Source organism: Rhinolophus ferrumequinum, chromosome 20 (genome assembly GCF_004115265.2).
Source record: "Rhinolophus ferrumequinum isolate MPI-CBG mRhiFer1 chromosome 20, mRhiFer1_v1.p, whole genome shotgun sequence".
In the NCBI taxonomy this organism is placed as follows: domain Eukaryota; kingdom Metazoa; phylum Chordata; class Mammalia; order Chiroptera; family Rhinolophidae; genus Rhinolophus; species Rhinolophus ferrumequinum.
In genome coordinates, this window is record NC_046303.1 from 25731497 (window position 1) to 25757443 (window position 25947).

General features: G+C 34.7%; 1 protein-coding gene across 1 annotated transcript in view; it reads left to right on the forward strand.

Annotated features, from left to right (window-relative positions):
• VWDE (von Willebrand factor D and EGF domains) overlaps positions 1-25947 on the forward strand; it is a 78466-nt gene that overhangs the window by 26443 nt on the left and 26076 nt on the right. Inside the window, exons 8-19 of the mRNA XM_033088539.1 lie at positions 1338-1555; positions 1838-1911; positions 3256-3526; positions 9107-9315; positions 9500-10464; positions 12762-12898; positions 16512-16667; positions 16781-16885; positions 18459-18573; positions 21065-21315; positions 22815-23034; positions 24387-24524. Coding sequence (XP_032944430.1) covers positions 1338-1555; positions 1838-1911; positions 3256-3526; positions 9107-9315; positions 9500-10464; positions 12762-12898; positions 16512-16667; positions 16781-16885; positions 18459-18573; positions 21065-21315; positions 22815-23034; positions 24387-24524 — 2859 coding nt within the window. The remainder of the gene's footprint in view (positions 1-1337; positions 1556-1837; positions 1912-3255; positions 3527-9106; positions 9316-9499; positions 10465-12761; positions 12899-16511; positions 16668-16780; positions 16886-18458; positions 18574-21064; positions 21316-22814; positions 23035-24386; positions 24525-25947) is intronic.

Genomic DNA, 25947 nt, shown 5'->3' on the forward strand with positions numbered 1-25947 from the left:
GCTAGCATTGCTATAGTGACATACAACTGCCTAAATGTATTCCTACAATTTAGAAGTTTGCATGTTTTTATTCTTTGTCTATTAAAAATAATTTCCTTTTTTTCTGGGGAAAATCTTTTGATTTTATTCTGGATATTACTTAACTAATATTCTTTTAGTATATTTCCGTTACATCTCTACATTCATAGAGAATAAGTTGGTGTCTCCTAGTGTATTTCTGCAAAGACGAGGCTGCTTTTGCACAGGCTTAAGGAGAAGCAATACTTGGCCCTCATGCCATAGAGCAGTGGAAATGATGTCAGGGGCTATATATGAGCCAGCTCTATTCCATATTTTCTTCAGGGAGCTGGTTAAGAGTTTGAATGTTTCTATTATCTTTTATGTGCATAAGATAAGGACATATTCCTAAAAAATGCATAAAGATAAATATTTTTTCAAGAAATTTGAATCCAGTGCAGTGTACCTTTGTTAGCCAAATATAATTTTATACCTGAAAATGATGTGTGGAAAAAAGTTTTTAACAACTTCTTTCTTCCTCCTTGATTCTCAGAAGGACTTTGTATTCATTAATGGAATATGTGAGCAAACTTTCTCTGTAGCCAAGTTTCAGAGGAAATCATTCTTTTTGTTCAGTTTCACAAATTCCTGGAGTTCCTTCCTTCTCTTCTGTTACCATTTTCTTTCTAAATTATTTTTTCTTGTTCTTTGTTCTATAGGCAAAGGAGCATCTTGAGGTTCTTAATATATTGGGACATTTGGGAGGTGAAAAGAGGTAGAGAGTTTCCTACTGGTGTGGACTTTAATTTGTTTTGGTTTTTCTTTTTTTAAGATGGCGAACCCTGTATCAATGATTAAACCTGCACGATGAGCTCTGTATCAATAATCATTGCTATCACTCAACAATGGATAGACATAACTGCAAACCCTAAGAAACGTTACAAACATATTTGGACCCAAGGCCCAATTCTTAGGAAAAAAAATCAAATTATGTTACTTAGTGCTGGAATTATAATTTTTTTTTACAGAAACAAAGATGAATTTTGTATATTGCTTTTGGATTTTATTCAGATGCATATGGATTTATAACCTTATTGGAAATAGTAATATGCATATACATTTATATGTATATATTGAAGTTGATTATTTGTAAAGATCAGGTAGAGTTCAACAGCTTTGGTTTTATTTAGAGAAAAACCACAACCATATGTTTTAAGTAAGAGAAAACAATTTTAGAATAATCTCTCAATTCAACGTTTCATGTAAATCGAGTTATTACATGCTTGAAATATCCCTTACAAATTTTTCAATGTATATATATATTTTTTTTTCATAAAAAGGTAAAGAACACCTAGGCTTAAATTTGGCATTGTCTTCCTGTCATGTGGACCTTCACCAGACAGCATCCTGTGCTAACGGAACCTGTAGCCATGCTTTTGTGTACTACACTGCTGTAACAGATTTTGCTCGAGATGGAAATAGAGTTACAGACATTACAGTGGAACCTATAGTTAATGAAGATTTCCTGTGGAACAGCTACATTCCAGACAGCATCCAGGTTGACAAGTGACAAAAAATATCTCCATAATTGAAGCTTTAAAAAAGATACATATATTTTATCACTATACCTTGTAAACTTTTCATTTCAAAGTTATTAAATATTATTTATTTTTTCTAAAAATGAATAGTTTTATTTATTTTTTTCAATTACTAAATGATTTCATTTTCAATAGCTACGATAAAAATAGCTGAAAATTCATTGAGATTGCTAAGCAATGTATTGTAAATCACTAAATAACAACTAATGATAACATTTACCCAAAATATCTTTGCTTTTAAGATCAGAGTAAAGGATGTCCCAACTGCTTACTGCTACTCATTTACTGACCCACATATAATTACATTTGACGGCAGGTAATTTCCGAAAAGTTTTTTTTTTAGTCGGTTATGTTTCTTTTGGATTTTGGGGTTGTTGGTTTTCAAACATCATACTATTTACTACTTCTTAGTCCTATTCACTGAAAGATTAGAAAAGAAGGCATGTATGGACATCACTGGCTTATTTGAAAATACTAATTAGTTCGTGTGGAAGGTTTTTTCGTTAAAATCTACTTCTTAGTAAATATATGGATTAGTTGTGAGGCTGATCTTGTAAAAATGAACATACTTACAAATACAGACAATTATTTTAGCTTGACTACTTATTTTTATAATGATTAAATTATTTGCTCTAATGCTATTTACTGATATTGCATTTCTACATGATACTGAAATAATCTTTGAGGTTTGAGGTTTAAGAAGAGTAAACTAACACATAATTATTTAAAAAATGAATCACTTCTAATTCATGGCAAGGGTATTCAGGGGAAAAACTACTGTAGCTATCATGAATATCTGGATATCTGCCTCTGGAACTGAAAGTCAAATAGGCAAAATGACCAAAAAGCAATCTAAGCTATTTTACTATTAATAGCTACATAGAAGGATTTAAATTCAATTATACTTCTGAGCAATTCATGATTTTAAAATGTCCCTAAAGAAAATGATAAGTCATTGTTGAGTCAAAATTTTCTTCATGATGCAAGGTAATTCTATTTTTAAAGTTGTAATGAGATCACTGTCAGTAAAATTAGCCAATATTAGTGAATAGATGTAAATCCCCTACAATGACAAATAATACTTCAAAAGTTTGAACAAATATGGAAAGTTGTAGGAACTGATCCCACATGCAAGAATACTTTATGGTTATAATTAAAGCCTAGAAATTTTAGTGGAAAACCTGAAGAAAATGTAGTGGTGATTAATTTAATCCATTATAATCCAACAAGATTGTGTTCTGTGTGCTGGGCGTATGGCAGTGAACAAAACACATAAAGATACTCTCCCTTTTTAGAACTTACCTTTTTAGAAGTAAAGAAAGCTATACAGAATAAATAAAATACATGGTTCATCTGAGGAAGATAGGGTCTATAATGAAAACTAAAGCAGGGGTGGAAAGAGAAAGCTGGAAGTAGGGGTGGACTGAACTCATGAAACCGAAATGTAGTGAGAGAGATTTAGGTGTTTATCACTACTTTTTTCATTCAGTGCCCTACACATAAATTGTCATGATATATAAAGCTATTATAATTTTTCATTCTTGCATTAAATGTGTATATATTGAATGTGTATAAAAATTTAACTCACATTTTGGTGTATAACATTCTGTTGTGATATTTTACGCCAATTCTTAACGCGATTTACTTTTGTTAATGATAGGGTATATGATAATTTCAAGACTGGAACGTTTGTGCTTTATAAGAGTATGTCACGTGATTTTGAAGTCCATGTACGTCAATGGGATTGTGGAAGCCTTCACTATCCTGTGTCATGTAACTGCGGGTTTGTTGCCAGAGAAGAAGGTGATATAGTTACTTTCGATATGTGTGGTGGTCAGCTACATGAATCACAGCCATACTTATATGTAAAGATCCAAGATGTACCCAGCAACATCAAGATAAGTGAATCTTACTTAGGAAGAAAAATCACAGTATGTATGATTCTTTAGGATTAAAAGTATTTCACCTTTTTTCTGTAGATTTTGGATCTGAACTTCTTTTCATCTCTATTAAATTAGAAACTATCATTTTCAACATTAGGTGTTTTTTTTTTTTTAGAAAATCGCTTTAACACTGATCTTAGAAGGAGTAAAATTTGTTTAACTTACCACACACAAAAAAGCAGCATAGTTAAAACTTTGTCAAATATAAACTTTCTTATTTAAGATTTCAATATGATAACTTGGTGGGTTATTCATAAAATTATTTTGACAGTGCCTAATAAATGGTATATCACAGAGATGAAATATATAGTTAAGAATAAATATACAGTAATAGCTAAACAATTTTTGAAATGAATACAGATGGTTCCACTTTATGTAGACACATGGAAGAGATTAGAAAATCAAGAAAAAAGATCCAAGATTCATTAGTATTTTTAAATAATATTTCATATCTGTGTGCTAGTATTTGTATGTTAAGATCATCTTTCTTTCACTTTCCAAAAAAGTAAATTCCAGCTGAATAAAATTTAAGTGAAAGTAGCAGAAATGTAGGTGAATGTTTCTATAACATTGAGGTGAACAACAATTTTTAGCATAACTCTATATATTTGAATTCTGTCATCAAAAACCAAAATGTAAATAATTAGGAAAATATTTGCTACATATAAAACATACAATTAATATAGAAAACACTCTTCTACATCAGTAATGTATAATCAGCAGTCCAATTAAAATGAGCAAATAATATAAACAGGCAATTCACAAAAGAAATAAAACTGAAAAATATGTCCAAAAGTACAAATAACCAACAAAAATATAAAAACCTCAACCTCATTAGTAATCAAAGAAATGAAGACAAAACATCTGTCACACAATATTGGCAAGAGTAGAAATAGTAGTTACAGTCTTTCTACAGACATATGTATTACATATATATGTATATGTATACATACACATATATTATATATGTATATTATATATAGATTATGTACATATATAATATATAAATACAAATTGAACCTATCTCTGTCATTTCTCAAGAAACTTTACATCTGAAAATTTAACATAATAGAATAATTAAGGAGTTATAGAAGCCCAATGATTAATCAGTGATGAATAAAAGTGTAACCCCAACCTTAAATATAGTAATGTCACCTAATAGAACACTTTGTAGTCATGACAATTTTGGAGTAGATGTGTATTTGTTAACAAAGAAATTAATGAATTATAGGAAAGGTTTTTGAAGAATTTGCACCAGCTCTTAATATTAGCTACCTCAGATTGAGTAGTACGTGCTTCATGGCCTAATTCAATCAAGCTCTTTGTTCTTGGTTTTCTACTAAATCCCCCTTCTGCTCTTTATTTCATGGGAGCTTTTGTATATGATTTTAAGTGTTCTTTGAGAAGATAATGTAGCCCATCTCTTCCAAGCTCATAGGCTACACCTTGACCTAATGTTTTTATGTCTTATGTTTGTGCTTACTACAATTCCTTTTTAGGGTCTGCTGAGGATGGCAGTATATAAGCTGAATTGGCAAGAGCTGGTGAGGTTTATTGGGGTTTATCGATTATAGGACAGGCTCCTCTAGAGGGGTATAAAGCAGCACCAAGTCCTTTGAGTTTTAAGCTGTTTCTAGTAGTACTCTGGCGAATAATGTTGTGTTGATAGTTTAGGTTTAGGGCTAAGCATAGTGGGGTATCTAATCCCAGTTTGGGCCTTAGCTATCGTGTATTCAGAATTTGTAAAGTCACTTCCGTAGTTTATTTTTATTTTAGCTATGGCTTTTTACAGCTTAGCTAGAATATATGATTTGTTTGCTTAAAAATAATTTTCTGGAGAGCCAAGATGGCAGAGTAGATAAACACTGCGCCTGCATTTTTTTCTGTGAACACATTAAAATTACAACTAAAACAGAGAACAATCACCCTGGAGAACCATCTGAAGTCTAGCTGAACAGAAGTCCTATTACTAAAACTACAAAGGAAAAGTCACATTGAGACTCATAAGACGGGCAGAGACTCAGAACAGGCTTCACACCTGTGTGGCAGTTGAGAATCAGCAGAGATATCTTGGCCACCTTGGTTCCCCCCTGAGGAGCTAGAGACCCCAGCCCCTCACACCAGGTGCCCAGCCCAGAGTACTGGTGCTAAGAAAAGGAATCCCGACAGCATTTGGCTGTGGAAAGCAGTGGGGTTTCCAACCATTTGGGTGGGCCAGAAGGCTGCTGGAAAACCAGACATCCTTTTAAACGGTCTGTGCACAGACTCATTCATTCGCAGGCACTTACCTTGGGCTCCAGTGAAGGGATGGTGATTCGGGGGACCTTGGAAACATACGGGGATGCAGACTGAGTTGTGTGGCTGCAAGGGAAGAATTGGAGGACAGTCGGAATTTTTCTGGTGAGGCGTCCATCTTTCGTGCAGCTGGCAGGTGGCTGCCATCTTTCCTGTGTTGAGCCTGCCCCCCCGCAGGCCAAATTTGAATGTGATTGGCCTGGTGAGCTCTGCTGCTCCACCCTGATGACTCAGCTGGGACCCAGTTCCACTCAACTCTACCACTGCTGGAGGCACTTTTCTCTGTAAGCAGCCAGCCCCACCCGCATTGCTCTCTTGGAAAACTAACAGAGGCTGGCAAGCCCCCAGCAGGTGGTGACAGGCCTTAGTGTGCTCTGAAACTTTTGCTGAGTCACTCCAGACTCTGGAAGCAAACCAGAATTTACATTGACCTGGTGACCACAACTCTTTCCACTCTAGTGATTCCCTGAGGCCCTACCTCAGCCAACTTGCATAGGGCATGAGGTGTTATCAGTGGCTGACCTTTAAGGGAGCTGGCAGGTGGCAGCAGGCTTCTGGGTGTACTGGCTTTTTGTGAAACTTCCCCAGTCCCGGTACTGGGGGCAGCAGTCCTCAGTTCGCAGCCTGGCATCTCCCATGGGCCTCCAGGTTGTGGGGTTCAGAGTCCCAGAGAGCAGTTTCCATGCTCTCAGCCTCACGTGGAAACGTGCTGGCTTGGATAGTAGACGTCCATCAGCTATAACTATTTGGCTATCAGCTGTAACCAGTTAGCCATTGGCCACTGATATAACTGCTCTATGGTTGAGCTAGGAAGTGTGGATTGCAGTTAGCAAGAGGCTGATTGGTGGGTTGGTTGGCAGAGAAGCGGACTGCAGATTGCGGCTTGCAAATGGGGTTGCAAAAACGGATGGTGAATTGTGGATTGTGTGGATCTTACTTCCTGTGTCTCGCCAGGCCACCAGCGAGACTAGGGTGCAGGAAGACCCCCTAGTTGGGGTACTGGCAGATGTTTGCTTTAGTATCTTGAACAGCTGCCATAGAGACTACAGTGGTATGAACCCCCTATCCATGGCTCCATTGTTGTTCCTTTTTGGTCTCACCAGATCCTACATTCTGGTGCGGGAGTGGGACCAGAGATCCTGCATGACACAGGTCCACACAGACAGCGAACGAATCATTGGATCACTCTGTTCCTACCAGGTACTCTCTGGCTGGTCACAGGCAGTGGCTGACCTGGGCCTGCACCAGAGCCCCTCTCAAGAGGCCCCATAACCAACATACTTGGAGGTTGGCTTCAGACCACAGCAGAGCAGTGCCCAATTAGCCCCCCAAGCAGCACACACAGAGGGCAGTCTCACTAGGCACCAGAGCCTGCTGGGGCAAATCCCACTCACTGGGATAAGACTCCTGCACAGTGGCCCATAAGCTGTGGGTGTGGCCAAACCTCACAGCCAGTCAGCCTGAGGGTGAATCGTATCCACTAATGTGCCAAGAGCAATCAAGGCTCAACTATAACAGGAGAGCACATACAACCCACACAAGGGTACTCCTGTAGCACCTGGCTCAAGTGACCACTGGGCCCCACAGGACACCTACTACATAAGGACACCCAGCCAAAACTGGGAGACATAGCAGATCTACCTAATGCCTAGAAACAAACACAGAGAGGCAGCCAAAATGAGGAAACAAGAAATGTGTCCCAAATGAAAGAACTGGAAAAAAACCCAGAAAAAGAACTAGACAAAATGGAGGAAAGTAACCTACCAGAGACAGAGTTCAAAACAGTGGTTATAAGAATACTCAAGGATCTAAATGAGAACTTCAACAAAGAGATAGGAAGTGTGAAAAAGGACATAGAAACCATAAAAAGAACCAGCCAGAAGTGTCGAATACAATAACTGAAAAGAAAAATGCACGAAAAGGAATCACCAGCAGACTAGATGAAGCAGTGAATTTAATCAATGATTTGAAAGACAAGGTAGCAGAAAACACCCAATTGGAACAGCAAAAAGGAATGCAAAAAACTGAGGATAGTTTAAGAGACTTGGGACAACTTCAAGCATAACAACATTTGCATCATAGGGGTATCAGAAGGAGAAGAGAGAAAGCAAGAGATATGGCAAAAACTATGTGTAGTGCGAGGTGGGTACTAGATTAGGAGTAACACATCTTAAATATGTAAATGTCTAACCACTATGCTGTATACCTAAAATTAATATAAAATAACATTGAATGTCAATTGTAATTGAAAATTTAAAAAAGGGGGGGAAGGTAAAGGGGAATAAGAGGTCCAAATTTCCAGGTATAAAACAAGTAAGTCATGAGGATGTAATGTACAGCGCAGAGAATATAGTCCATAATATTGTGATAGCATGGTACAGTGTCAGATGGTTGCTGGACTTATGGTGATCACTTCTTTAGGTCTACAAATGTTGAATAACTATGGTATACCACCAAAACTAATATAATATTAGTTTGTATTTTTAATATGTATTTTTAATAAAAATCTTACAAAATGATAATTTTTTTTTGTGATGAACACTTACCATTTTTACAAAAAAGAAAAAAAGTGCTATTTTTAAATTTAAGAAATTAAAAGGGGAAGGAGAGTCAGTGGAACAAACAGGTGATTTATCTTCAGTGATTTTCAAAAGAGAGAACATGTTTATCCAAGTTCCTGACCTGGGAGAGTGGACATGCCCGTGAGGAGGATCAGAGTTAGATGACACAAGCTATTAAGATGATTCAACAAACCCCCTGCTCTCATACCTGAATCCCCGTGCAACGATTTGGTTATAATTTGGCTTCTGATTCTATTTGCCTACTGACAGCAAGAGAATGCTGAGTAGCCACAGGCATATGTACCCTTGTGGAATTGCATTTATATGTATAAATTAATTACTTGGTAGTTTAATTCAATATTGAATAACTATTATCAAAGATATTACTCGGTAAACATTACCCTCAACATTTATAGTAGTTTTAATTGTATAAAATATCTTACTTTAGTATAAATTATTTAAGAAGGGAGTTTGAACAAAATATCTCAATAAAGGTTCAATACGGAGACCAAATTTCAAGTCAGCAAAATACAATAACTGATTATTTTGACATAGAGCCTTAATAAGAAATGCATAGTCGAAGGAAATCAGTATTCTGTTTTCTTCTTATATTGAGGGAATAAATGCATTTATTTCTTATTTCTTAACTAATAGGGTTTTTTTTTCTTAACCTATATTGAATATTTAAACAGCTTTCATGTCTGTCTTTCAGATCTGGTTTTCTTCTGGAGCATTTATCCGTGCTGATCTTAGTGAATGGGGCATGAGTTTAACAATCAGAGCCCCGAGCTTAGATTTCAGAAACACTTTGGGACTTTGTGGCACCTTTGATGAAAACCCAGAAAATGATTTTCATGACAAAAATGGGATCAAAATTGATCAAACTTTTAATAATTGTGTTGCTTTTATTAATGAATGGAGGTAAGAAAGTACATTATTTTTATTTGTTATTGTATTAATATTTGACTTAAAATGAGTGATAAATCAACACTCTGGTTTTTTGTTTTGTTTTGTTTTGTTTGTTTGTTTGTTTGTTTTTCCATCACTTTGCTGGGAAAAATGTTCTTGTCCAAACTATTGTTCTTTTCTGTTTTCTGTGTGGAAGGATTTTGCCAGGAAAGAGCATGTTTGACACAATGCCAATTTCTCGGCCATCGCCTGGAAAACTATCCTACTGTAGCTGCTTGGTGGACACCACTTCATTGTATCCATCTTATCATCTGGACGATGTTTCTCCACCAGACATTGTTTCAGGTTGCAAAGACCTCAGACACGTCCATTTCTCTTCCCTGATACCAGAACTAGATGTCACCTCTGAATATATTAATTCAGAAACTCTTGTCAGAGGGAGAAACAAGCATACATCTCGCGAAGGAAATAATCTGAATTTCTTTCCTCAAGAACATAAGCACGTGAACTTAACCAAACTGGACTTAAGTTTACAGAAATATCCTGAGAATGAGAAACAAGATGCACCAAAAACTTTGGACAATGGGACACACACACAGGACCAGGTTAGCCATAGCCAAGAAACAGGGTGGCATCGTCAAAACAGATGGAAACGGCAAAACTTTTATGAGTTTCTTCCTTTATTTGCTTTCCAAAGTCTCAGCCAGAGTGACCTAGATGAGTTTACTTATTTTTTCCCCGAGGACCATACTGAGGATGTCCACCCAGAGTTTGTCCCCATGTGGCCCACACCGTCTGGTCTCACAGAATACAGCACATTGGCATTGTGTCAGCAGACTCTAGCCAACTCCAGCATAGGAAGGCACTGTCTTGCCTTCCTTGGCAAGAGACTCGACAGTATTATAGATATGTGTGTGAAGGATGTTCTCCTAAAAGATGATCTTACCTGGGCAGAAGCAGGTGTAGCCCTTTTAGAAAATGAATGTGAAAGGAGGATTTTGGAAGAAGGGAAATATAACACTGAAGAATACAGCAAATCAATTGAAGACATTCTCTTGGTATTGAAATGCCCCAATTTATGCAGCAGCAATGGGCAGTGTACACAGTGGGGATGCATGTGTGCCCCAGGCTTTAGTTCCTATGACTGCAGTGATTCTCAGAGTAAGTAAGAACTTTTCAGCTTTGATGTTGTGACAGTTATTTGATTATGAAAACATCTTTGTTCTTTTTTACCATCAGGATTTAAACAAGGTTTGTTCAGATAACAAAGGGGAAAGAACAAATTATATTAACTAATGTTAATCATTTTCCCAGAGTCATCTTATTGAGAGTAAAAGCTGAAGTACTTAGCCTGTAAGGCACGATGTGATCTCAAACACAATATCTGCTGAAAGTCATTCCCAATACTATCGTCCTCACTCATTCCACTCCATCCACTTTGGTCTCCATGCTGTTCCTGGAAAATGCCGATTCTCTTGACCGTGAGGACTTGGCACACAGTCGGAGCCTCTACTTGCACAGAATAAGTTTTTCTAGAACTCAAATTTTGTATTTTTTAAGCACTCTTTATAATATTTTGCTAATTATACTAATTTGCTTAATTTTTTTCTCTATAAGCCATCTATATGGGACAAACTATTTTGTCTCACTATATTATAGAGAGAAATTTTTAAGTCAATTTGATTCCATGAACCACTAAACCAGTAACTCCTGATTTTCCTCCTACCACTACCTGCCCTTTTCCAACTGCAGATTTTCCATCTCGGTAAATGCAAACTTCATTCCTCTAATTGCTCACATTAGTAATGTGTAGGAATTTTGACTTTTCTTTTTCTCGTGCCTCATGTTTAATTCACTACCAAATCCGTTAGGAAATCCATCTGCAAATCCAGCTTTAGCTTCAAAAAAATTTCTTTCTTTCCCTGGTACAAACTTAGTCCAAGCCACAAGTATCTTTCACCTAGATTATTATACATTCTCTAGATGTTTTTTCTCCAGGTGCCGCTAAAGTGATTCCTTTGAAATATAAATCAGATCATATTACTCCTCTATTTAAATACCTGTTATGGCTCTCCATCTCCTTCCAAGTAAAATCCACAGTCCCTACTCTGGCCTATAAGACCCTACATACTCTAAGATTCCACTCTCACTGAATTTATCTACCATTCTCTCCATAGCTCACTGCTCTCCTATGCTTTCAAATGGCTGTTTGCTGTTCCTCAAAGAGGCCAAGTCTGCTCCTACCTCAGGCCCTTTGCACTTACAGCTCCCTCTGACTGGAGAATTCTTCTACCACATATCTTCATGACTGACTTCTCTTCTCTGTTCAAATATCATATTAGAAGAGAATCCTTTCATGGTCATTAAAAATGAAGTACTTTTTCTCAACAACCCTATAATCTCTATCTCCCTTAATATAGTCAATATTCTTTTTTCTCCATAGATTTAAATACACTTATATAATACATTTTATGTTTTTTTATCACTTGTTTATTTTTTTGTCTTCATATTAGAACGTAAGTTACATGAAGGGAGGAAATTTGTTCTGTTCATTACTATATCCCCAGTACCTAGAATAATACCAGAAAAATAGAAGTTGCTCAGTAGTCATTTATTGCACATACGAAAGAATAAACTAACAAATGTTGTTGTTTTTTAATATTCATAAATATTTTTAGATTTCTGAGTGCACATAACTTATGTATCCAATTGCTAGTAAAGTTATATTTGCTTAGATTTGTCAATACTTAGACAAAAGACTCAATTAATTTTATATACTTCATTTATCTATTTAACAGCCAGATCCGGCTTATGTATATAATGTATGATCTTACCAAGACCAGGGATGTAGCCATATGAAGGTCAGTTAACTCTGACTTCTAGAAGAAAGTTTTTCTTCTATGACTGAGAAGTACAACTGAGATTATGGTAGCATGTAGAATAGCAATAGTGCATAAAAACATCAACAATATTAGAATGGCAGCATATATAAATTTTGATAAGTATTTTCTAAAGCTTAAGTTAAATATTTAAAAATGTTTAACACATTACATTGCTAACTACAATATTTTATTACAAAAGTATTTTTTTTCTATAACCGATCTATAGGGCACAAACCAAAACACCAAAACCAAAACGTAGATTGTTCTAGTAGTAATTTCTTTATTCTTGCCCTTAATTGATATCAGCATTAATTAAAATATAAATTAGAACTCTATATTTAGGCTCTGGTAGTATTTGTAACACTATTTCTATTGGTTTGATGGTAGATAACACTTCTTTAAATACCAGATTATTCTTAACATTTAATGCTTTAATTAATGTATTAAATAATATTTGGAATAGACTTTGAAATATTATTTTACATGTTTTTAATTTGGGCCTTAAAAATAATTAGGTTTGTTTTTCCCCTGGAATTAAATAAAATATGTCTTATTTTGTTATCATTTTTTCCAAAGACAAGACTCCTGAAATTATAGATCTTGAGAATGCTGGATTCTGTAATGTTAGAAAAAATAATTGTATGATGGTGAGAGTTTTTGGTCAAGGCTTCAAAGAATCACCTTCATTTAAATGTGAAGTTACTAAGCTGCAGGTATGTTAATTACGAAGTTGAAAAACAATTAAGTTTATGAGTTATTCAGTTTAATTTTACTTTGGATTAATTTGGTGTATCAATAAGCAACATAATCCCAAAGGGTGTCATATCCACACAGAGGTGAATAGGAAAATGATTAAGTTGCTTAACCTTTAAGCTTTCCTATTTGTTAACTCTATTAAACTATTTTGTATGATTTTTATCAAGGTATTACGTCACTATTTCAGTCATAATAACAAATTAAAAGAATGTCAATGTTGTTATGTATGCTTCTATATTTCTTAAAATATAAAAACATGAAAAATAAAAATCATTTTTATCTAAGACACCCGACATGAATGATAGGATTAAGAGATATGAGCAATCCCCTTTACAAACCAAAAAATGAGCGTGAGCTGCACTCATCCTTTCTATTTCCCTTACTATGAGTTTCATACTGGAAAATTATCCCCCACCCCCCCAAAAAAAAGTAGTGTTTTTCTCTCTTGAAGCCACAAAGGACAGACATGATCACTCAGTTTGAACATTGGTATATCAAATTGTACCTTCTTTCTGTTGGGTATTTATATAGGCTTGTTTTTCTTTACTCAAGTAGAATTTTATTTTAAGGAGAGCTCTTAAATTTCAAAAATATTTGCATGGGTAAGCAGAAAACTTAAAACAGCAAATCATATTTTAACATTCGTTTTATTTTTTCTCTAAATTGATGAAGCCAAATGTTATTCTGAGACTGAAAATTTACAGGAGGAAATAACTTTTGTTTGTGTTTTTGTCAAGTATAATAATTATACTCAAGAAGTGTTCTTATTTCAAGATTCTATGAATACAATCTTTCTAATGAGCCATGGAATCTCTTAATGCCAATGAAATAATAAGACACATACTACAGAATGTTATATATAGATATAAATGTATAAATTTCTTCGCTTCAATATCACTCAGGAGAGTAGATATTTTATTTTTTTTTCGCAGAATAAATCATATGTCATCATCTAATATTAAGTGATTTGCCAAGAGAGAATTTTATAGGTTTATATCTTCTTGGAAAGTACATTTTGTACTTACTTTTAGACATTTATTTGCTGTGATATTTATTCACATACAACTTTCCTCCTCCAAAATTCTGATAAACAGAGTACACTCTGGAATTCTTTAATACACTTTACAGAGAAACAAATGTGTTCACTAGCCCAAACCAAACTTAGATTAACTATTTTCTTTTCCACCCTGTTCAGAGTGTTTATATGTTTCATTTGTAACACAATTAACTTTATGTTTAAATATGTGTGTTCCATTTTGAATTTCCACTCGTTGATTTTAGTTATTCACTTACTTGGAAGGTGTGCAAAATATTATCATGGTTCTAAGAGTTGACCCCATACAAAAGGTATACACAGAGAAATGTCATTTTCTTCTCATCCCTACTTCCATTACCCCTTTCTTCCATCCCATTCCCTTGAAGGTATCCACTGTTATTGTTTTCTGGGATAGTCTTATGGTATTTCTTTTGTACAAAGGAGATATATGCCTTATGTTTTACATGAAGGGTAGCATATTATAGATGTTCTTTTCTATCTTTGCAGTAATAATTTTAAATAAGGTTATAGCTAGACATAAATCACCCAATCATTTCCTTCACGCCCTCCTGGAAAAGCTGCCAGGACTCTACAGAATCCCAATTTTAAATTACTTACTTATTGGATTAAATTCAAGTTGTCCTGGAAATTAATGGCCCTTCATAACATGGCTTTTGTTTATGTTTACAGACCTAACGTCCTGCACGTGCTATGCTAAAAATCCCATACTGTTTCATGCGTCCGTCTTTTCACATGCTATTCCTTCCAGCCAGGCTGAAAGCATTTTCTCCATTTCTGCTCCCAGTGTCCTAGTGACGGTCTCCTTTTGTATTTTCAGGAAGAGAAGTATCATCTTTTTTCAAAGCCTTTCTTGACTATGCTAGTTAGACTTGGTGTCTTCTTTCTCTCTCATTATACCTTATTTGATTTCAGTTATAGCAACAACACAAATCGGCCTTATTTGTCTGTCTTTTTGTCTGTTATCTCTTTTCATCAGAATATCTTCAGCACATATAGATACTTTCAAAATATTGACGAATGGCTGAGAAGTAGAACCTTGTTTATTCCTCATTTTGGGTAGGCTTTTCCAAGGAGTGGGATTGAAATAATCCCTATACTCCCAGTCATTGGCTGTAGTCTTGTTTCAATACACAAAAACAATCTATCTAAGTATTAATATCATGACTACCCCAAGACACTGTTGTCAGTCCCCTCTACTAGAGGAGAAGCACTGATACATCTGCTGGGCTCGACTGTATATCACCTTTAAATATGGAGATTTGTACTGAGACCCACTCTCAATTATCAAATCATCAGGAACATAGTTTCTACTAGGCAAAGATTCACATGTTCTTGCCTTCCTTTCCTTTTCCTACTGATTTACAACATTGAAGTATCAGCAGGCTCCATGACCATTTCTGAGTGATTGAAAGCATTCTACAGTAACAAATTAAAAACAAAATCTAAATCTAAATTTTGGCAATAAAATACATCCTTTTAGTTTTTTATGTAGCTACCAGTACCCTGAAAATTATTCTATTTTTTCCTCTTTAGACACCAATGCATTTTCAATACTGGAAAATAATACTTAATGTGTAGGTTAAGCATGACATACCATTGAATTATTAAATAAGGTGAACTGGCTAGGATTTATTTAGTTTCAAGTTACATAAATTCATTTCAACTAGCTTGAGCAAAACTGATGTTTATCATGAAGAGAGTATGTTTCTCACAAAATCAAGAAAAACAATGTAGCTGAATTCTCAGGGAAAACCTTGAACTTGAGACTTAACTACTGTGAAGACTCAGTATGCATGCATTTGTAAGTGTGTGTGATGTATCTATCTGTCTCAGTTTTGCTTTTCTCTGTTTTTGGGCTTCAGTTTTCCCTTTCACTCGGTGCTGGCTTTCTTCGCACAGTGAAAAACATGGCCACCAACAGCTCCATAGTTTTGTATCTTGCTATTCAAGCCACCAGAGGCAGACAGGCCCAATACTCCTTCTAGTACAAAGTTAAAATATCCCAAGTAATGTAAGCATTGGCTCAGCTTAAGTGCACCGCTGGACCAGTCAAGTGTCATGTAAGAGCGTGAGAGGGCCTGTGGGAAATGTGGATGGAGGGCAGAAAGGAGTTTCAAGTAGAAGTAAAAAGTGGGGGCTTTTTCAGGAGAGATGAGGAAGTTTGTGACCAGAAAATAAATCCACTATGTCAAGTACATAGTCAAGCATGTTTCCTTTGCTACAAAAGTCATTGCATAGTGATCCATTGTATATATGGCCAATATTGGTAACTTTTTAAATTTGAACTGCAAGAAATGCGTGAGTCATTAAGAGCAGTTTACATCAAATGAAGGTGTATACATTTTTCATTATTCTCAGTGAAACTCATTATCAGTGTTACTTTTGTTTATTCATTATATATTTCATTATAACAGACATGTATTTTCAAATTTGTATGTTGCTCATATGTAATTCACTAGCAAAATATTTCCATACTTTAATAGAGGTTAATTGCTTTCTCATTATGCCGTCAGTATAATAGCAGTAAATGGGTCCTTGGAGAAGCCGTCTATACACGTACTGTTTTTCAAAATAGCAGAACTGTTGATTGTCAGTTGCCTGCTGATGTACGTCAGTCTGGTACCATGGATCTCATGGGTGAGAAACCAATTGTGAAGTGGCAAATAAAGGTAAAAAATAAAAGATATCCTCATATTTACAAATTACTACTTGTATATTATAATTTCATAGTTTATGAAGCTACATTTAGAACAAATTATCATTACAGAACTACGTCTTACAGGTATCTAATGATGGTCATAGGTTCAGTAATCCCAAAATAATGATCATATATGATGGGGCTTGTCAAGTTTGCGGTCTCTATGAAAAGAACTCGTGTACTACAAAGGTATGTATCTTTTCACTTATTTGCATACATCCATCATAGGAATTTCTGTTTCCCATATATGCTGTTGGCATATTAATGTAGTTTTTAAACTTTCATATCAGAAATACTAATACAAAAAAGCCTTCCTCAAATTTATACAAGATTAATTGAAATTGTTACTCACTCTGTCCATAATCTTGTTTCAAATGGCAAGGAAGCGGTTTCTACCTTCAACATTTTGAAGTGGCAGGTTGTTCATTCCTAAAAAAAATCAAAAGAGAAGGTTCAGATTTAATTTTCACTTCTACATACATTTTTTTTTAAGTAGTAGTAATGATTCTCCAAAAAAATCTCTTTGTAGTTACCTAATCGTCTCTGTGGCAAGTGACATGCATTTGGGTAGGGTTTGTATAACGTGTAAGACTAGCACTTTTTCAGGAAGTTTTTTTGTGGCAACTAAATTCATTGAACCACGCTAATACCTAGCACTTGAGGGGTTACAGAACATCACAGCTTGAGCTGAATCCTCACTACCATATTCTCTTATCTGTCTATATCCGGTCTCCTGGGGTTATCTCCAGTTCTCTCTCACAGGTCAGCTGCTGATTTAACAGATGCCAGGGCTCTAATATCACTTGGCTGTTCAAACCTGAGGAGAGTATCAAATAACATTTATGTACATGGAAATTAAAAGTATTATTTGAAAATTTTAAATCTTTTTTTTTCTTGAGATTAGCAATCAGATCCTATCAATAAGAAACGTTTCTGTTTTTGAAAAGTTGTTTGACTTTTATTTTCCCCCAAATATTCCATTTCCACATGTCCTATAATAAGTACTCTTAAAATGTTGTTATTCATGACTGTTTTATCTTCTTGGGCTATTTTGTTCTTATTTTTGTGCAATGTTCCAAGTGATGTCAAAGGAGATTTTGTAAAGTGAACTAAGTTTATAGATCTTGAAAAAATTTGGTCTTCTTCCCAGATTAAAAACAATTGTGACATTTAATATTATTTCTGTGCATGTCAGCATCTCTTTCCACTTTTTGTGTAATGATATCCATTGTCATGTGTGGCTAATTTATGCCATGGATCTGGTCTAGTTTTGCGGTATTTACAGGATATAGTGGACTCCTAGAAGAAGGGAGGATAATTATATAAGCTAATGTGATTCTATAATATGTGCTGGGGAAAAAGGTTTATTTCTTTCTTTATGAATAGTAGCACTTACAGTATGAGTTTAGTAGTAAAAAAGACAAAAAGAAAAGAGAGGTTTTCTTCCATGTTATTTATAAGCTGTAAGTTGTATTCTGCACAGAGATACAACTATATGTATTTTTTTATTACCTCCATATTGATCTGTTCTACAAGCATTTACATATAAAGGAATGATTTGTTTTCTAACATGCATTCATGACTAGGAGATATGAAAAAATATTTCCTGATCAAAAAAATTTTAAATATGCTTTCATTGGAATTATCAATATACCTATATGTTGCTATTCTTCTTTTTATAGTTTTTTCCCCTAACTACTAATTATAGCTGTATCTTTATTGGCGTTTTCCTTTTATAAAAATTTTTAAATTTTTTCATTAGGAAAATGTTTGCATTATTGATGGAATCTGCTACATTGAAGGGGATAAAAATCCTACCAGCCCTTGTTTGATTTGTAGACCTAAAATTTCAAAATTTACTTGGTCAATTTTAGAAAGTAAGTTATTCTTTATTAATCCAAATATTTCCTATACAAGATATTTGTAAGTGATTTTAAACGACAAGTTACATAAATGTGTTTAAGATAAACATTATGTTTAATTTAGCTTCTCCCTAACTGCACAATTTACTTTGCTGAAAGGAAATATAAGATGAAATGTTTTTATTTTATATAAATATTTTTATTTAATGTAATTTATTTTATATAATGTTTTTATTTTATACTCCCAAAGGGTATGGGATTTTTATTTTAATATTTGATAAAGAAAGCAAATGTGAATTATTTGGAAGAAATGGAATGATTAATTCAACTACACACAATTTGTGCAAGTCAAATAGCTACTAGCAAAATGGCCTCTCAAGTTCTACTTAAGTACACAAAACATCTATCAGTAAAGGTCCGTAGGTTTAGTGGAAAGAGAACATTACTTTGACATGAAAGGTCTAAATTTTATTCTTAGCCTCACCTCTTTTCAGTTTTGTGACAAGGAATTTAACCATTTAAGTTCCAAAAGTCATACATTCATCACCTGTTAAATAAGATTATCTGGACTTGATCATCTATAAAGTGCTTTCCAGGCCCACAATTCTGTGACTCTGTGAGCATAACATTGGGTATGAATAATTTGTGGATACTTTGTTCCACCCAAAAAATACCCCAAATTATAGTCACATACCATACAATTTCTACACTTCCCTAAATACAGCTATTTATGATTCCACATGGGTGTTCCTCATATTCCCTTTCCTCAAAAGACCAGGCATCATAGAATACAAGATATAATTACTCCCTGGTCCCATGTAATTTTACCTAAGGGAGTCCTAAGACCTTATATTTATACAAAGCTTTGTAATATCACTATATATGTTATTATATGTGCAAAGTTAATTACTGTGCTAGACCATCTGTCAGATAATTCATTGCTTAGATGAAAATTTCATGTGATATTATGGGAAGACAATGGAAATTTGGGGGAAGAATTTAGTGCAAGAGATAAGGGAAAACACACCGTAACTTCTGAACTGATGTTTATGTTTTTAATGGCTTTGGTATGACTGATTCATCATAGACACACAGTGTTCAAAGATATAATGGATCTTGAAATATCGTGTGTTCCGAATCCTTTATATTGAGGGTGAGGGAATTAAAATCAGTAAATTGTATATTGATGGAAGCAGAGTGTCTGTGTCCAGTGTAATGAAATGAGGCTATTCTTTCTTATCTACTAAGCATGTGGGCAATAAAGGGGGACGTTTTAAAATATAAGACAATATAAAATGTTTTAAATCCTTTCATGAGCATAAAGGGAACAGCCCCTGAAACAGCCCAATTCCAGTGGGTGAACTCAGCCACTACAAGGACTTCTGAGGACTAGACGACTGGTAATGACTAAATGACTCCCAATTATTGTAATTGGGGAGGCAGATACAGCAAGGAGAGTCCAGGGAGCCAAATGAATAATCCACTCATGGAAAGGAAGTGAGAAATAGAGAAAGGGAGGTATACCGAGGGAAAATAAAGCTAAAAAGGACAGGGGGCAAACAAGAGAGAGGGAAAGATCAGGTGGTGAGACTGTCAACACAAGTAATTTCAGACAGTAATTTCAGACAGACAGAAGAGAAAGTGCATCTCATCTGGGCAACACAAATGTATTTTATGTTGTAGTCAAAGTGTTTTCACACTCTCATAGCAAAGCTTAAAATTTGTATCTGCCAGTTACTTTTACATTTCCTTTTTCAAAATTTTTATTAAATTTATTGGGGTAACATTGGTTAAAAAAATTATATAAGTTTCAATTGTACAATTCGATAATACATCATCTATATATTGCATTGTGTGTTCACTACCCAGAGTCAGTTCTCCTTCCATCACTTTTACCCTCTTCTACCTACCCCCATTCCCCCTTACTCTCTGGTAACCACCAAACTGTTGTCTGTGTCTGGTAGCTTTTGTTTGTTTGTTTGTCTTGTTCCTTTTTGTTGCTTTCAGTTTTATATCCCACGTTATGAATGAAGTAATATGGTTCTCAACTTTTTTGTCTGACTTACTTTGTTTAGCATAATAATCTCAAGATCCATCCACATTGTTGCAAATGGCAGTATTTCATCTCTTGTTGTGGCCAAATAATATTCCATTGTGTATATATACCATATCATCTTTATCCAATCATCTGTCAAAGGAAACTTGTTTGTTTCCATATCTTGGGTACTGTGAATAATGCTGCAATGAACACAGCAGTACATATATCTTTGTTTTCAGATTTTTGGGGGTAGATATTCATAAGAGGGTTTGCTGGGTTGTATGGTATTTTCTAATGATAAAATTGAATCTATTCAGAATGTTAAAAAAAAAAGCAAAGGTAAGTAATAGAAATTTTAGCAGAATTCAAACTTTATCAAAATGTCTGTCACAATAGGAGCTCTCTGTATCATAGTTTTCCCCTCCCTTTTCTACACAGGTACAAAAATAAATCTTTTCTCTGTTACAGACAACCAATCCCCAATGATTCAAATACAGCAAGACAAACTACAGACATTTTATGGGGAAAACTTTGTGTACCAGTTCATGGCCTTTGATCCAGAAGGCTCCGACATCCATTTTACCTTGTACTCTGGTCCTGAAGGAGCAAATGTTTCCTCTTCAGGACTTCTTACATGGAGAACAGAGTCACAAACTCCCCAGGAATTCACTCTACACGTTAGTGATGACTGCAATGCTGAAACTAAAATCACAATTGAGGTATTACTTATAATTACATAAATGCCACTCAATTAACAATATTAGTAACTTTATTTTAAATTTAAAATAAAATTTGTATTGTGAATTCATGAAGAGGAACTAAACTATTAAACATTCCATGGAAAATTAAACTGCCAAAATTTTTACTATTTTTGTAAGAATTTAAAGTCTGAATAGAGAGTCTGAAGTCTAGAGCACAGACCTATATTCCTAGACCATTTTCTTCTGCACTTAACTATAATAAGGATAGAGAACTCATTTATGTCCATCTCTGTGAAAGATCTGTGAATAATCTAAGACACCTGTCAACAAAAGGTCACTGCCATTAATCTAATGCCAACAGGAGTCCCTAATCTTCTGTGCTGCAAAAGGATAAACTTTATTCAGATAAACAGTTTGTAAACCCAGAAGATGCAGCCTCCAGAAGAAAGCAAAAGTGCTCTTTGTGGAGACAAATGGAAGGCCTCTTTTATAAGGAAAGTTCCTGCTCTGCCCTGATTGGTCCATTTCTATGCAACTGAGGAATCCAAATTTGCAGTCTGAATGGTCCAAATAGCATTGCCTTGATTGGTCATTGTCATGTATTCTGATTGGTCATTCTGAACCTGCTCTGTTTGGTCAGTAAAGATGCAAATGAGGATATAGCTGTGCAGTTCCAATTGCACACAGCAGGTGTCAGCCCATTGGTTGAAAGATGATTCCAGAAAGTCCCTTATAAGGGTCAGCTCAGCCAGCGGGAAGCCAGTGCAGAAGGATGGCAATTCAGTCTATGGCTTTTTCTCTGAAATGCAGAATGCACAAGAGTCCTCTATGAGCAATGGCTTTTAGACTCTGGTTCTGAGTTTTAGCCTAATTAACCACAAGGAGCCCTTCTTAGCAGGTTATTCCTTCTCAGGGTAAATGTATGTAATTTTTTTCCTTCAAGTGAAGGAATTTTAGATGTTGAAATGTAAAATCAAGAATACAAATGTAAGATTTGAAATTACTAATTGTGAACTATATTTCTTTTTTAAATTGACTTAATTTTGATTACGTCAGTCATGTACCCTCAACACTGTTTCTTTGTGCCATATATTCACTTGAAACTTGGGACACACTTTTACACAGAAGTAATGTTATGAAGGGCCATTGTGTACTATGTCCTGTTAACCATGGTAATTCAAGTGACTGTTTACTCTCTAGATTGGTGACTAACTGCTTTCCACCGTAAAACTATTTTATTTTCTAGTTGTTCTGCTTGCATTACAGAAATTGATCATCACGTAACATTTAAAAATATTATTTCTAGCATTTATATTTTGGCTATGCTCTTGAGAGTGGGCATAATTGCCTTATTAAGCTATTTTACATGATATTTTATATTGCATATACATATTTTTGCAAAAATGTGTGATCTGGTCCTACTTGTACGTAAACATATGCCTATCATGACTTCTGAGGCATAAACTGAAGATGATTTTATTGAAAAATAAAGCATTTATTTTTTGTTTCTTTTTCAGTTGACCGTAACGTCTTGTGATTGTTTGAATGGTGGATCATGTGTGTCTGATATTAAATTTCCTCCAGGAAGTGGAGCATACCTGTGTGTCTGCTTGGCTGGATTCCAGGGCAGCCTCTGTGAAGTGAATGTCACTGAGTGCCAATCGAATCCTTGTGGCCTTGGCAGATGTATTAGTGAACTTCACAGTTATTCCTGTGATTGTCCACCTGAGCTCAAAGGCAGGTTTTGGTTCCTCATGAACAAAATTAGTATATAAACAAATTAGAAAGGAAAGCTCCTTGGAACCTTCATCTATAGATTACTCAAGCAAATGGGTGGTCCTAAATATTTTAATACACCTTTAAAAATTCTAGTAAAAGTCATCACAAATATATTTGCTATCCACATCCCTTTTTACATTGTAATTTGCATATATATGTACATATATATGTAATCTTACTATTTTGCCAATTTTCATAATTTTAATAGAAAAACTGTGTATATTGTGTTTTGCAGGTTTCTAAACATTTCTACCTATATTTGGTAGGTAGAAATATATTAAAATGTATTACTATTGAAATACAATATGGGATAATAAAGAAATTTGCCATGGGAAATGTAAAAATTATCATTTAAGAGAGGTTTTATTAATTCATTAGCTTAGAAATATCATGGTATAGAGTTCAAATCAAATGAAACGTTCATATATTTTTTAACCATTAATTGCCTTAAGTTAATTTGCCCTAAAAAAGTTGTCTGATTAATTACCCTAAAAAAATTGCCTGATTCCAGATAAGTATATAACTGACAACCTTTAATTTCCCAATTTAATTTAAATAGATGAAAATGTTAAATAAGAAAACATGCAGTTATTGAGCTGATATTTTCCTAGAAGTCATTCTATTTTAACATTATAATAGAACCAAGAGAGATATGTAGGTGTTTTCTACAGCATTTTAAAATAGCAATTATATCATTTGGGGCTATTTTGCTACAGACTACCATGGAAGAATTTAAATGTTGATTGCTTCATGGATTTTACTATCATCCATTAATGACAATGAATTTACTAATTCAAAGAAGTTGTTAAACATTTCAAAGAGCAATGTTTCACCTCAAAAAATTTTATTGAGGAAAGACTGTCCCAGCACACTAAAATTTGCATGGGTTTTCACAGCCAATGCAATAAATGGACTGAATAAGTTGTCCTTAAGCTAAGTAGGCAACCGTCTAATAACTTTATTAAAAAAAAAAATCACCGAATTTTTAAGCAAAGTTCAAATTACTACTATAATATGGTAATTTTTTTGCCTTAAAATATTAATGGATTTCTGAAGTCTTATTACTTATAGGGAAAATCTTATGTAATTGATGGGTCTGGTTTAGTGTTAAATAGAATCTAATTAATTACGTTATGTATAATTGTATAATAAAATGTAAAAACAGTACACTTCTCTTAATGTATGACAGCTTTTTTGGAGTTAGGAGGACATACGTAAAGAGTAAAGGAAATCAAATAATGAGCTCTTGATTAGACATACATTGTTTTTCAAATTAAATAATTTGAACTCTCAATCTTCATTTCACTTAGGGAAACATTGCCAGGAAGATGTTGATGAGTGTGTGTCCAGGCCTTGCTTTCCAGGAGTAGAGTGCCTCAATACTTTTGCTTCTTATCATTGTGGTTCATGTCCAAAAGGATTTTATGGTGATGGAAAACTATGTCATGGTAAAAGTCCCTATTTTGTGCCATAAAATGTTTTTTGCTGAATTTAATGAATGTAAATCACTCGTTTCCATTCTCTTTTACTCATGCATTCATTCAGTATGTATGCATTAAGCTAGATGCAGAGAATGTAGAAATATACAAGAGATGTCCTCTGACTTAGTATGTTTCGTATAATAGCAGGGAATATGACACTTAATCACATAGTTCAATATGGTGGTCTGTGTCATTTTATAGAAGTGCCTAGAGAGAATAGTAGGAATACTACAAAGGGAATCATGTCTACCTGGAGGGATAATGGAAAGTTTTCAAAAGGAAGTGTCACTACAGCTAAATCTGATGTATCTGATCAAGAGAGAAAGATATTCTAGGCAAAGGAAACAGCAAGAGCAAAGGTACAGAGGTGTCACACACACAAACATCACAGCACACCTTGGGCACTGTGAGTAATTATTTAGTATGCCTGAAGTATTGGGGGAAGGGAGCTGCTACAGGAATTGAACCTTAGAGAGGTAGCCAGTGTCGAGACTAATGAGAAAACTATCAAAAACAGGGTAAGACTTACATTTGAGAAAGCCTGTTTAGAGCAGTATGGAGGATGGATCACTTGTAGGTAAAGAACTGTTTAAGTTTGAAGGTGAGAAGAAGAGTTAAGACAATATCACAAATATATAGGAAAGATGTGAAGATATTCTGACTTAAGGTGAGGAGATAACAAATGAAAGAGACACTAAAGAAGCAAGTTGATAATACTTGGTCAGTGATTGGGATTAGCATGGTGAGGAAAAGAAAGTTACTAAATTTCAAGTGTTTGGTTTAGGTGAAAGTGTGTAGAGTTGGCATTCACATTGTTATGGAAGCCCTACGCCGCAGTATGACTATGTAAGGAAGTAATTAAGGTTAAATGAGGTCAGAAGGGAAGAGAGTCCTGATTCACAGGGTTAGTGTCCTTATACGAGGAGATGCCAGAGAGATTGCTCGTTCTCTGCCACATAAGGACACAGAGAGAAGATAACTGTGAGCCAGGAAGAGAACTCTCACCAGGAATCCAACAGACCTGCATCTCGATCTTGGACTTCACACCCTCCAGAATGGTAAGAAAATAAATTCCTGTTGTTGAAGCCACCCAGTCTGTAGTATTTTGTTATGGCAGCCCAAGCTGACGAAGATACACATGAAATACAAGGAAGAAGTAGTTTTGGAGGGAAAAAATAATTAATTCCATTTGGATTCATAGAGACTGAGGTGACTGTGGATTATCCAAGTGGAGCTCAGGGGGGAGGATTAAGTTCAAAATACAATTTTAAGGATCATCAGTAATAGATGAAATTGCCTGGGATAGTACTTAGAGAAAGGGGGACAAAAAATAATGGACATCAACATTTTAAAAACTTAAAAGAGAAAAGTAACTTAAAGAAAGATATAG